The sequence below is a fragment of the Mesoplodon bidens genome (genome assembly GCF_964165515.1).
Source record: "Mesoplodon bidens genome assembly, chromosome: 18".
Lineage (NCBI taxonomy): Eukaryota > Metazoa > Chordata > Mammalia > Artiodactyla > Ziphiidae > Mesoplodon > Mesoplodon bidens.
The window spans coordinates 47398912-47413633 of record NC_138175.1 but is presented as its reverse complement, the minus strand read 5'-3'; the positions used below and the strand labels follow the sequence as shown (position 1 = coordinate 47413633).

The 14722-nt window shown below is 46.0% G+C and overlaps 1 protein-coding gene across 2 annotated transcripts in view; it reads right to left on the bottom strand.

The window, feature by feature from the left end:
* RYR1 (ryanodine receptor 1) overlaps positions 1-14722 on the bottom strand; it is a gene marked incomplete at its 3' end in the record, with an annotated part of 118542 nt that overhangs the window by 14687 nt on the left and 89133 nt on the right. For both annotated transcript variants that reach the window (XM_081216801.1, XM_081216802.1), the window contains exon 89: positions 1426-1767. In XM_081216801.1, coding sequence (XP_081072927.1) covers positions 1426-1767 — 342 coding nt within the window. The remainder of the gene's footprint in view (positions 1-1425; positions 1768-14722) is intronic.

The following is a 14722-nucleotide window of genomic DNA, read 5'->3' as shown; positions in this document are numbered from 1 at the left end:
GGAGGAATCGGGTGTGGGGAGGGCGTGGCGGCCTGGGAGAACATGGAAGAATGTGACCGTGCCTGGCTCAGTGCGCTCGGCGGACACGCATGCAAGGGCCTGGGTGAAACCGCGGGTGGGGAGTGTAAATGTGGGAGGGGTCTGCAATTCATATGGTCAGTGCATGTGCGGCAGGATGAGTGTGCAAGAGGACCCGGGAGTCAGTGTAAGAGGGCCCAGAACGTGAGGGCAGGGCTCAGGCTAGGGCACAAGCCCGGGCGTGCATGAGCCAGGTGTCACTGAGGGGGAGACTCAAGGGGCCCAGGAGTTGAGGAGATGATGGGAGTGCAAGTCTCATGAACTGTGAGTGTTAAGGTGGGAAGGGTGTGCAAGAGCAAGTGGGAGGAGTGTGCAGGTGCCTGGGGGCATCTGAGGAAGAAAAGGGAAGTGGGAGTGCAAGGGGCAGGTAAGGAGCATGCAGGCTGGGCGTGCACTGTGAGTGTGGGCAGGAGGGCCACCTGGACAGCAGGGGCAGGGCCAGGGGCCGAGCGTGCGTGAGGGGCACATGGGAGGGTGAGAGAATGGGGGGTGGGAACCACATGCAGGCTAAGTGTGTGAGGTGGGCTGGGGCGTGCTGGGGCTACGTGAGCGTACTTTGGAGCAAGTGAGTGTGTAAGGGGCATTCAAACACTTGTAGGCTGGGCATATTCGGGGCACATCAGGTCAAGGAGTAGGCCTGGCCACCAAGGACACGCAGGGGCTCTTGTGGGTGAGTTGGTGAGGGTTGTCCAAGTGCTCATGAAGGAGCATGGGTGTGCCAGGGCATGTGTGGGTGAATGAGTGAGGGCGGGCAACCATATGGCATGCCAGGGCTGCAGGAATGCACACGGGCATCCTCAGAGTGAGTGTGCAAGAGAGGTGCCTATGCACATGTGGGCCCAGCATAAGTGGGAGGGGCATTGTGTGCTAGGAACTCAGAGGGCATTTGGGGGCACAAAATGCCAGTCACCAGTCATCAGGGCACCCTAGAGCCCCCACGGTGAGTGTGCAGAAGAGTGGGCATGGGCAGGCCAGGGCCAAGAGAGGGCACACCAGGGGCTGCTGGTAAGGTGAGCAAGGTGTGTGTAACCACGTGGGTTCAAGTACAAGAGTGTGGGTGTGGTGGCATCAGGATTATAAGAGCTCCCAGGGTGAGTGTGCAAGTGGCAGGCGTGGTGTGAGAGCAGCCACAGTGAGGGCCCACAGACGCTGCTGCATGTATAAGGGTATATGTCCATGCCAAGTCTGCACGAGGTGGGCATGGGCTTGCACGAGCGGAGCAGGGGCACACCAGGGTCTGCAGAGCGGATGTGCGAAGCGTGCACAGCTCCATGTGTGGTCCAAGCATGCCAGGAGCATTCCACGAAGCCCCGGGAGGCAAGCATGCGCGTGTGCGGGTCCACCGACCTGGGGCATCTCCCACTGGGCGCGGTTGGTCTCCGAGATCTCGAAGTAGATACGCTCGATGCGGCGGGAGGCGCCCATGATCTCGATGCGGCCCAGGTAGGGCCGGAAGTACTCGAGGATGCTCTCGGCCAGCTCGAGGAAGTTGCGCAGGCGCGGGTCGTGAGGCACGTGCTCCGACAGGTTGGTGAGCAGCACGGCCACGTTGAAGCCAATGTCGCGGGCTGGCTCCTGGAAGCGGTTGGCAAACTCCTCGCAGTCGATCATCTCGTTCTCATCCGCTTCGGAGCACGAAAGCAGGAATTGGATTTCTGGACCGGTGAACTGCTTCTGGCTGTCCATGGCCTGGGGGGTGGGCAGGGGTGAGCGGAGGAGGTCAGAGGGGTGGCCTAGGGAGCCCCAATGCCTTTCCCGAAACAACTATGGACTTTTCATAAGGAGAGAAAAATCCAGAATCATATAACCAGCACCCAAGGCTGACGCCCAGCAGGTTGGTATGGGTGAGGCTGTACCAGCTATTAAAACACCGAATGTTACGGGACTTCCCTGGTGGCACAGTGGTTAAGAATCCACCTGCCAATGCAGGGGACACGGGTTCGAGCCCTGGCCCGGGAAGATTCCACATGCCGCGGAGCAACTAAGCCCGTGCGCCACAACTACTGAGCCTGTGCTCTAGACCTCGCGAGCCACAACTACTGAGCCCACGTGCCACAACTACTGAAGCCCGTGCACCTAGAGCCTGTGCTGCGCAACAAGAGAAGCCACCACAACGAGAAGCCCACACACGGCAACGAAGAGTAGCCCCCGCTCGCCGCAACTAGAGAAAGGCCGCGCACAGCAGTGAAGACCCAATGCAGCCAAAAGTAAGTAAATTTATTTATTAAAAAAAAATACTGAATGCTGCATTTCCACAAAGCTGAGCAACCATCCACTGTCAGATAAAGTCCATTTTCAGAGATGGTAAGATGTGAATTGATTAAACTCAGCACTTGTGTAGCAGCTGGTAAAGAGATGCTGCCCCAAGCTCCCTGCCTGCCATCCTGGTGAGTCCCCGCAGGCCTGCTCTCCACCCATCTCCCCCCACATGATGGCACCTGTGGTCTGTATCAGAGGCTTTCCTGACCCTGTGGCTGCAGCGGGGGCCTGTCCAGCTGAGGTTGGGGAGCAGCAGGAGAATGGACCTGTGGCATTTCTGTCCTCGGCTCCCTCCCTGTGCTGCTGTATCTCTCCGCCAAAGGTCAGTTCTGCCGTCCTGTCTACACAGCTCCTTCTATCTCTGAGTTCGATAATTGCTCTTTCTTCCAGGCCAGCCCCCTGACAGCTAGGGCCCTGACTGATACACGCCACCACCTTTGCCCCTTCCCCAAGGCCCTTTGGTCCCTTATCCTACCATTTCCAGCAACTAAATAACTGGCACCTGACACAATGGAGACCTCCAAATTTCAACTGGGAATAAAGTCGTATGCCCATCACCCCAGAACATATTTTCAGCTACTATATATGTAAGAACTATAACATGACAGGTATGATTGGAGCCTTCCGTGCACCCTTCTCTTGCTCCATTACCCCCACCCTCCCCCAAGGTAACCACCAAGGAGTTGGTGTATCCTTCCAGAAAACTATGTGTGACATGGCTGGACCTAGTGGGTATTATGCTTAGTGAAATAAGTCAGACAAAGACAAATACTGTATGTTATCACTTATATGTGGAATCTAAAAAATAAAACGAATGAATATAACAAAACAGAAACAGACTCACAGATACAGAGAACAAATTAGAACAAACCAGTGAGGAGAGGGCATGGGGGGAGGGGCAAGATAGGGATAGGAGATTAAGAGATACAAACTACTATGAATAAAAGAAGTAAGCTACAAGGACATATTGTACAGCACAGAGAATATCGCCAATAGTTTATGATAACTTTAAATGGAGTATAACCTATAAAAATATTGACTCACTATGTTGTACACCTGAAACTAATATAATATTGTAAATCAACTATACTTCAATAAAAAAAGATGTGTCTGTACTTCTACTACTTATATTCTGTCATTTTCTCACACAAAAAATTTGGTATCCTGTGCATTATTTTGATTTAAAGAATATTATAATCATGTAATTTGAAACTTGCTCTTTTCACTCAGCTGTACGTTTTCAAGATCTATCCACGTTGATAATATAGATCAAATGAATGCATTTTCACTGCTGTGTAGTATTCCTGTTTTATAAACACAACACTCTGTTCTCCTGATGACAGACATTTAGTTTATTTCCAGTTTTTAACTTTACAGACACTTTCATTGAACGTTCTTGTACTGATCTTCAATGCACTCTTCGCAAGAGGTTCTCTGGGGCAGTCTTTCAAATGTTTTGACCACACCTATAGTAAGAATGCATTTTATAATGTGACAAAAAAAAAGTTTTCACGACACAATTCTGACTTTCGCTATGTAACACACTCTGCAATGTTCTATTTTATTTTTAAAGATGCTGGTCATGACTTAACTAAATTTCAGGACCGACAGATGGGTTGCAACATGGTTTGAGAAACACTGTTCTGGGGTATGAACAGAAGCGAAAATTTCTGGCTCTAAAAAATGCTTTGTAGCCAAGAACTTTGCAAAATGCTTTCTAAATGAGTAACACGCTTTGCAAATCATGAAGGGCTCTAGAAACCACAGAGTGTGGAGACATAGTCACACAGGAACTCTTCACCTTCCACCATCACGCCATCAACCTGACTCCTTCCCTTATGATACAGTGTGACACTGTCCCTCTTAAAATCTGACCCCCCCCAACCATGCTCTACATTGTCCATTTGCCTATCCCCTTCTTTTGAAATACCTTTTTCTCTGACTGTTGTCAGTTTCCTTGGCTGGAGTCTCCTTCTCTTCCAGACCTCTAAAGGTTGGAGGGGCTCCAGGCCTGGAATTTGCACGCTTTTCTTGAGATATACACTCGTCATGGAGATGTCATGGAGGCCCGAACCTCTGAAAGCCATCCCATGCCGATGATGGTAAAGTCTACATCCCAGCCCTGACTGCTCCCCAGAATCCATACACTTAAAAGAGTGGAAGCCTTATCTGACATCTCTTTGTGGAAATGGCCAAAACTGACCTCTTGATTTCAAAACCTCTCCTCCCACAGTCTTACCCATCTCAGGAATAGCATCACCACCCACCCAGGTGCTTAAGTTAAAACCTTTGAGTCATCCTGGATTCCTCTCTTTTATCTCACTACACACACCTAATCCATCAGCAAATCTGTCAGCTCTACTTTCGAAAGATGTAGGACACACACACTTCTGCCCCCTCCGTGGCCCCTACCCTGGTTTTGTCCCCCACTGGACCCTCACAGCAACCTTCTCCCTGGTCTCCCGGATCCTCTTCTATCCCCACAGTCTCTTCCCCCCCACCCACAGATGGAGGGACCCTGTGAACACCTGAGTCAGGTCACATTCCTCCCCTGCTCAGAATCCTCCCTTAGCTCCATCTCATTCAGGTTAAGAGTCAAAGTCCTCCCTGCAGCCAACCAGTGCCAGCACGTCTGCCCCCCTCACCTCTCAGACTTAAAGTTTTCCTCTCCCCGCCCCCAACAGCCCTCTCCAGCCATACTGGCCTCCTTTGCATCCCTCTTATTCCCACTTTTCAGCCTTTACACTTGTTGTCCCTTTTTCTGGGGATGCCACAAGCTCCCCTACCTTCACAGGGTAGCTTTCAGCTCTTGGCTTCAATGTCCTCTTCTAGAAAGACCTTCCCTGACCACCCAATTTACAGGGCTTACTCCACGCATGCTCTCTAGCACACCACCCTGCTCATTTCCTTCAGACCACAGATTATAACCTGAAATTATTTTGTTTCTTTCCTTATTTTCATCTGTCCCTCCCCACTGGGCTGTCGGTCTCTGTTTTGTTCACTGCTACACACAGTACGTGCTCAACGCATATGTGTCAAATGAATTAAGCATCTTGAAAACTGAAAAGACTTTTTAACTTTGTTATAATTTTTGAAAATTAAGAAGTCCTTAAAAAAACCTAACTTTGTCTTTGAAACCATAAAAAAATTGAAAAGCATACTGTAAAATACAAAGATTTGTAAAGAGTCTGGGAGTCATAGGATGCTTTGGGTTTGGGGAACCATATGATGTTTGGTAAAGGTCAAACATTTAGAAATGAGAATATTGCCACTTTGCAATCTCTAATGAACTAATGCGTCTGGGCATTGAATATCAGTGGTTGCTGACATCACAAAAGGAGAGATGGCGGGACAGGATGTGCCTCTTGATGGACGTATGAAGCACCACAAAGGAAGGTGTTGGCGAAAAATAAAAATAAAAACAAAAACTCCAAACCTGAACCTGATTGAGCTTCTTGACCCAAGTCCCAGTTTACAGGAAATGCAGGGGACAGAGGAACACATTAAATGACACCACAAAGTTTCATCAGCCAGATCAAAACTGTGGGGAACTCTACAACTAGGAGAGCACTATCTAATGACAGCTACGAGCCACATGTGGCTACTGAGCCCTTGAATCATGGCTGGTGCAAAGTGAGATGTGCTGACAGTGTAAAATACATATGGATTTTTTTTTTTTTTTTTTTTGCGGTACGCGGGCCTCTCACTGTTGCGGCCTCTCCCGTTGTGGAGCACAGGCTCCGGACGCGCAGGCTCAGCGGCCATGGCTCACGGGCCTGGCCGCTCCGTGGCATGTGGGATCTTCCCGGACCGGGGCACGAACCCATGTCCCCTGCATCGGCAGACAGATTCTTAACCACTGCGCCACCAGGGAAGCCCACATATGGATTTTAAAGACTTAGTATAGGACTTCTCTGGTGGCACAGTGCTTAAGAATCCACCTGCCAATTCAGGGGACGCGAGTACAATCCCTTGTCCGGGAAGATCCCACATGCTGCAGGGCAACTAAGCCCGTACATCACAGCTACTGAGCCTGCCCTCTAGAGCCTGCGAGCCACAACTACTGAAGCCCGCGCGCCTAGAGCCCGTGCTCCACAACAAGAGAAGCCACCGCCCGCCGCAACTAGAGAAAGCCTGCATGCAACAACGAAGACGCAACACAGCCAATAAATAAATAAATAAATGTATGTTCCTTTAAAAAAAAAAAAAAAGACTTAGTATAAAAAAAAGAATTTAAAATATCTGATAATTTTTACATTGACTATATGTTGAAATATTATTTTGGTAGAGTAGGTTAAATAAAACATTGTTTAAAATAATTTCACGTGTTTCTTTTTACTTCTTTTTTTAAGTGTAGGTATTAGAAATTTCTTTTTAAAAAAATATTTATTTACTTATTTTTGGCTGTGTTGGGTCTTAGTTGCGGTATGCGGGATCTTTCCTTGCAGTGTGCGGACTCTTCGTTGCGGCACGTGGGCTTCTCTCTAGTGGTGCAAGAGCTCCAGAGCGCGTGGACTCAGTAGTTGCAGTGCGCGGGCTTAGTTGCCCCGTGGCATACAGGATCTTAGTTCCCCCGACCAGCGATCAAACCCACGTCCCCTGCATTGGAAGGTGGATTCTTAACCACTGGACCACCAGGGAAGTCCCAGAATTTCTTAATTATATGTGTTGCTCTCATTGTATTTCTATCAGGCAGTGGTGCTCTACAGGACCAGCAACCCAGGTATCCATCAGATAAACTGCCAGGTAAGGGAAAAGTGATGGAGGGGCAGCAGTAGATAAAAGGAGGTTTAAAGAAACAGCAACCAGGGACTTCCCTGGTAGTGCAGTTGTTAAGAATCTGCCTGCCTATTCAGGGGACACAGGTTCGAACCCTGGTCTGGGAAGATCCCACATGTTGTGGAGCAACTAAGCCCATGTGCCACAACTACTGGAGCCTGCACACTGCAACAAAGAATAGCCCCGCTCTCTGCAACTGGAGAAAGCCCACGCGTAGCAACGAAAACCCAACACAGCCAAAAATAAATAAGTAGATTTTTTTTTTTTAAAAAGGAGAATTTAAGAAATAGCAACCAATAGCACTGGGTGGCCTTGTTTGGATCCTGCTTCAAAGAAATTACAAAAAATTATATGTGGTCTTTAGAAGATCTGGAAATGTGAACATTGGCCAGACATTTGATGATTTAATGAACTGTGGATCTTTTTCATTTTGGCTTTATTGCTTTGTTTTTAGTTAGGAGTGATAATGACATTGTGGTTCGTTAAATAGAAGGAAAGCTTTTTAAGACCATATATTGTATAGTTCCATTTATATGAAGTGTCCAGAATAGGCAAATCTATAGAGACAGAAAGCAGATTAGCTGTCAGGGGCCTGAGTGGGGGAAATGGAAGTGACTGCTAAAGGGTATGGGGTTTCTTTCTGGGGTGATTAAAATGTTCTAATTAGATTGTAGCAATGGTTGCACAATTCGGTGAATATATCAAAAAAACAGTAAATTGTATCTTTTAAATGGGTGAATTTTATAGCATATGAATTATATCTCAATAAAGATGTTTTTTAAAAGGAAGTCTTTTAATTTAGAGATAGGTACAAAAACATTTGCTAATAAAGAACAATAAAAAAAGCCACAAAATAGTACTAACTAAGAATAAATTAGTAGCCTGAAATGTGTTTTCACCCACCAGGAAGGGCTTTCCAAACTGTAGTAGATGTTTTGGAATCTGCAAAGTACTTCTCATTGGAGACATGTTTTGCAAACCGTCAAGAACACTGTCAAACACGAAGAACTTGGGAAGCCCTAAAATAATTCTATATATTTTTCTTTTTTAATAAATTTATTTATTTATTCACTTATTTAATTTTTGGCTGCATTGGGTCTTCGCTGCTGCACGCGGGTTTTCTCTAGTTGCTGAGAGCGGGGGTTACTCTTTGTTGCGGTGCGCGGGCTTCTCACTGCGGTGGCTTCTCCTGTTGCGGAGCACAGTCTCTAGGCATGCAGGCGTCAGTAGTTCTGGCACACGGGCTTCAGTAGTTGTGGCTCGTGGGCTCTAGAGCATAGGCTCAGTAGCTGTGGCACATGGACTTAGTTGCTCCGCGGCATGTGGGATATTCCCGGACCAGAGACCAAACCAGTGTCCCCTGCACTGGCAGACAGATCCTTAACCACTGCGCCACCAGGGAAGCCCTCTATATATTTTTCAGTGCAGATTTACATATGAATGGAAATGCAGAAATAAATGTCCAGAGATATGAACATCTAGAGGATAACTGTGGCAGCCTTTGAAGAGGTGGGATGAGAGTACGGTTGGGTGTGGGGACCAAAGGTAACCTCAACCATAGCTATAAGTTCTGAATTTCTCTACAAAAGGACTGTATCCCTGTATTATCTATTCTGTTAAAAATTAATAAAATATTTTAAATGATTTTCTACATAAAAACCAAGTCTTATGCATGGCCAACTCTCTCCCCTCAAAGCCAACCAACCAACCAACCAACCAACCAACCAACAAAACAAACCACCATAAGCAAAGTCAAAAGACAAATGATGAACTAGAAAAAAGAAGTACACCTCATATCACTAACAAAGTTATAATCAGCCAAATATAGAAATCAAGAAGAAAAACACCAACATCCCAATAGAAAAGTAAGCCAAAGACATGGTCAGTTCACTGAACAAGTAATACAAAAGAAGTAACATGAAAAGATGCCTAATTGCACTCGTAACAGGAGAAATGTGAATTAAAACTTCACTCAATACCCTTTTTCACCTATCAGATTGGCAAAAATCCAAATTTGACAATGTTGTCTGGTGGTGAGGCTGTGGGAAAACAGGCAGTCTCACATTTTGCTAATGAGAAGGAAAAATGCAGGGCAAGATCTGTCCAAATGACAAATGAATCTACCCTTTAACCCAGCAATCCCACTTTTGGAAGTTTACCTTTAGATATAACTGCACGTACAAAATGATGTACATACAAAGGTAATTGTTCTAGCCAGCATTGCTAGTGGCCCATATGGAGCCTTCCTCAACACTCTTACTTCCATCTGCTGGAAATCAGCAGTACAAATTTACAATATCTGTCCTATAAACGGCACCTTTGTACAGTGCACAACTTGCACAACTATCCATGGCTGCCCTAATGACAGCATGTGTTGTAATGGCAAAAGACTGGGAAAAAGTGAGTGTCCATCAACAGGGAATAATCAAATAAACCATAATATATACACAAAGTGGAGTACTGGATACCTATAAAAAATAATCAGGACACTCCCTATATCTCTAGAATATATTGTTAAGTGATACAGGCCAATGTATATAGCTTATTACCTATTATGTAAGAAAAGAGGAAAATAATATCTGCAGAAAACGATAGAAGGACACAAAAGAAACTAATGCTTACTCACAGCAGTGGGGGTGAAGGAAGCGTAGGTTGAGAAAGCAGTGGGAATGAGACTTCTCACACTTCATACTTCGCTATATTTTACTTTAAAAATTATGTGAATGTATTATTTATTCAAAAAATAAAGCCAATGCACTTTTAAAGTTACAGATTGTTTGTAACTTTGTGAAACAGATACTGAGCTACAAAATATTGTGTACATGACATCAAATCTTGTGATTTGTGAAACCCTGAAGAGTCAGGAGGGATCTTTACCCATGTTTTAAAAATTCACCTTATAACTGAAAGTTTGTACCCTTTCACCAACCTCTCCCTTTTTCCCCCACCTCCCAGCTTATGGAAACCACTCACTTTTCTACTCTGTTTCTGAGTTTGACTTTTATTTTTAGATTTCACATAAGTGATACAATGCAGTATTTGTCTTTCTCTGGCTGGCTTATTTCACTTAGCGTAATGCCCTCCAGGTTCATCCATGTTGCTGCAAATGACAAGATTTCCAGCCTTATCCAAGGCTGAATGATATTTCACACACACACATACACACATACCACATCTTCTTTATCCATTCATCCATAGACAGATACTTAGGTTGTTTTCACACCTTGGCTATTGTGAACAATGCTGCAATGAATGTGAGAGGGCAAACATCGCTTTGCAATTATAATTTCATTTCCTTTGGATAGATACCCAGAAATGGGATTCCTGGGTCCTACTATAGTTCTGTTTATAATTTCCTGAGGAACTTCCATTCTGTTTTCCATAGTGGTTGCACCAGTTTACATTCCCACCAACAATGGACAAAGATACCCTTTTCTCTACATCTTTGCCACACTTGTTATCTCTTGTTTTTTTGATAACACCCATCCTAACAGGTGTGAGGTGCTATCTCACTGTGGTTTTGATTTGCACTTTCCTGATGATTAGTGATATTGAGCACTTTTTCTTGTACATGTTGGCCATTTGTATGTCTTCTTTGGAAAAATGTCTATTCAGGTCCTTTGCCCATTTTTTTTTTTTTTTTTCTTTTTGCGGTATGCGGGCCTCTCACTGCTGTGGCCTCTCCCGTTGCGGAGCACAGGCTCCGGATGCGCAGGCTCAGCGGCCATGGCTCACGGACCCAGCCGCTCCGCGGCATATGGGATCCTCCCAGACCGGGGCACGAACCCGTATCCCCTGCATCGGCAGGCGGACTCTCAACCACCGCGCCACCAGGGAGGCCCTGCCCATTTTTAAATTTGGTCATTGGTTTTATTGCTTTTGAGCTATAATGCCTTCTTTGTATATTTTGGATATTAACCCCGTATTAAATATGTGGTTGGCAAATATTTTCTTCCATTCCGTAAGTTGCATTTTTTTTTTTTTTTTTTTTTTTTTTGGTGGTACGTGGGCCTCTCACTGTTGTGGCCTCTCCCATTGCGGAGCACAGGCTCCGGACGCACAGGTTCAGCGGCCATGACTCACGGGCCCAGCCGCTCTGCGGCATGTGGGATCTTCCCAGACCGGGGCACGAACCCGTGTCCCCTGCAATGGCAGGCGGACTCTCAACCACTGCGCCACCAGGGAAGCCCAGTTGTCTTTTTTTTTTTGTCGATGGTTTCCTTTGCTGAGTAGAGTCATTTTAAAATTATAAATGATGTGACTTTAGCTCCTGCATCGTCTTTTTTTTTTTTTTTTTTTTTTTGTGTTACGTGGGCTGCTCACTGCTGTGGCCTCTCCCGTTGCGGAGCACAGGCTCCGGACACGCAGGCTCAGCGGCCATGGCTCACGGGCCCAGACGCTCCGCGGCATGTGGGATCTTCCCGGACCAGGGCACGAACCCGTGTCCCCTGCATCGGCAGGCGGACTCTCAACCACTGCGCCACCAGGGAAGCCCTGCATCGTCTTTTTTGGTTCTCTTGCAGTCCCTACTGAGACTCTCACCCTAACCTGCCTGTCTTGAGAGTCGAGCTGGGACTCCCCAGAGAGGGCCTGGCACCCAGGAGGTGTTCACTGACTGTTTATTAGGCTAGATTAGTAGATGAATCTGGAGGCAGTGTACTCTGGAGCCAGACTGCCTGAGTTCTAATCCCAGCTTTGTTACTTATCAGTTGTGTGACCTTAAGCACAGCACTTTAACCTTCCTGTGCCTCAGTTTCCACTTCTGCAAAATAGGAATAAAAAATAGTCCTTACTGGGACTTCCCTGGTGGTCCAGTGGTTAAGAATCCACCAATGCAGGGGACACGGGTTCGAGCCCTGGTCCAGGAAGATCCTACATGCCGCAGAGCAACTAAGCCCGTGTGCCACAACTACTGAGCCTGCGCTCTAGAGCCCATGAGCCGCAACTACTGAAGCCCACACGCCTAGAGCCTGTGGTCCACAACAAGAGAAGCCACCACAGTGAGAAGCCCGCACCCCGCAACAGAGAGTAGCCCCCGCTCACCGCAACTGGAGAAAGCCCGCGTGCAGCAACGAAGACTCAACGCAGCCAAAAAAAAAAAAGTCGTTACCACCTAAGGGTTACTGTAAATTAACATTCATTTACACACAGGACCTGGCACAGAGTGAGAACATGATACATATTAGCTCTTCTTCCTGAAGGTGCAGGGCTCAGGGACAGCGATGTTTAAGAGGCTGCGAGGGCGACAGGAATAAAGACACAGACCTACTAGAGAATGGACTTGAGGACACGGCGGGGGGAAGGGTAAACTGGGACAAAGTGAGAGAGTGGCATGGACATATATACACTACCAAACGTAGAATAGATAGCTGGTGGGAAGCAGCCGCATAGCACAGGGAGATCAGCTCGGTGCTTTGTGACCACCTAGAGGGGTGGGATAGGGAGGGTGGGAGGGAGGGAGACGCAAGAGGGAAGAGATATGGGAACAGATGTATATGTATAACTGATTCACTTTGTTATAAAGCAGAAACTAACACACCATTGTAAAGCAATTATACTCCAATAAAGATGTTAAAAAAAAAAAAGAGGCTGCGGGAGATTGGCAGGGAAGGTGGGGGTCCCAGGAATGCGTGGCACAGACGCCCAGGGAAGCAAGGCATTGCCGAGGGGGAGGAAATAACCGACTGTGGCAAACGCCGCCAAGATGACAAGTCAGAGGAGAGATTTAGGGTGAAGAGATCACTGATGATCTTAGCTGGCGTAGTTTCAGGAGAGTGACAGGGACAGAAGCCCCGAATCAGGGAAGGAGTGGGAGGTGAGAAAGGAGTGAGTGAGGGTAGATAGCTCTTGGGAGGCGTGGCTGAGAAGCGGGGTGGGGGGGGGTGGAGAGAGAGAGGCAGGGAGGCTCTCAGAAGACAACTGGGAGGCATGGGGCACTTTGTATTCAACTCAGGAGACCCTGGGTTTATTTAAATGCTGATGGACAACAGTGATTGCAATCCCTAGGATAAAATAAGAAGTCATGAGTCTATACCCATACAAATGAATGAATGAATGAATGAACGAACAAACAAACAAACAAATAAATAAATGGAGGAGAAGGGAAAAACTCTTCCTTACAGTAAAATCCTACCTAATGTGTGGAGAAAAGGGAACCCTCTTACACTGTTGGTGGGAACGTAAATTGGTGCAGCCACTATGGAAAACAGTATGGAGGATCCTCAAAAAACTAAAAATAGAGTTGCCATATGATCCAGCAATCCTACTGCTGGGCATACACCCAGAGAAAACTATATTTCAAAAAGATACATGCACCCCTATGCTCATAGCAGCACTATTTACAATAGCCAGGACATGGAAACAACCTAAATGTCCATTGACAGATGAATGGATAAAGAAGATGTGGTCCAAATATACAGTGGAATATTACTCAGTCACAAAAAGAATAAAATAATGACATTTGCAGCAACATGGATGGACCTAGAGATTATCATACTAAGCAAACTAAGTCAGAAAGAGAAAGACAAATACCACATGATAGCACTTATGTGTGAATCTAAAATATGACACAGATGAACATATCTATGAAACAGAAACAGACTCACAGATATAGTGAACAGACTTGTGGTTGCCAAGGGAGAGGGGGAGGTGGGGGAGGGAAGGACTGGGAGTTTGGGCTTAGCAGATCCAAACTATTACATGTAGGATGGATAGACAACAAGGTCCTACTCTATAGCACAGGGAACTATACTCAGTATCCTGTGGTGATCAACCATAATGGAAAAGAATATGAAAAAAAATATATATATATATATGTATAACCAAATCACTTTGCTATACTGTAGAAATCAACACAACATTTTATTGCAATATGGTAAGTCAACCATACTGCAATAAAATGAAAAAAGGTACCTAGTAAAGGTAAAGGGTACAGGGAAATTAGAAAACCACCATTTATCAACTGCCATCGTAATAATCGTTGAGACAAGTATCACTGATAGATGCTAACCCTGAGAGGGTGCGCAGGATATTTACATAGTCTCAAAGCACATCTTCACAAGATACCAAGGGGAACGATAGTATCATTACAGTGGAGACTCTGGTAAACACCACCTTCACCATGTGACCAAGCTAACACCAGCTGTAATGGGAAGAACCAATGTCACATGCCTCCTGATACAATGCACTGAGAAAGACATAGCCCTCCTCTGATATTCCTGCCAAAGGCGTACCACCTGAATTGAATCACAAGGAAAACTCAGACAAACCCACACTGAGGGCCATCCTATAAAACAACTGGCCTCTATTTTTCAAAAATATCAAGATCATAAGAGGCAAAGACAGATCAAGGAAGGGTTCCAGATTGAAGGGAGCTAAAGAGACAGGATGCCTAAATGCAATCCCTGATCCTAGACTGGATCGTTGACAAGGAAAAAAATTTCTTCAAGAGCAAAAACTGAATAAAGTCTGTAGATAGAAGGATGGTCTCAATGTTGATTTCCTGATTTGCATAATTGTTTTGTGGTTATGTAAGGGAATGAACTTGTTCTCAGGAGATACACACTGAAGTATTTAGAAGTAAAGAGGAATTATGATAGAGCAAATA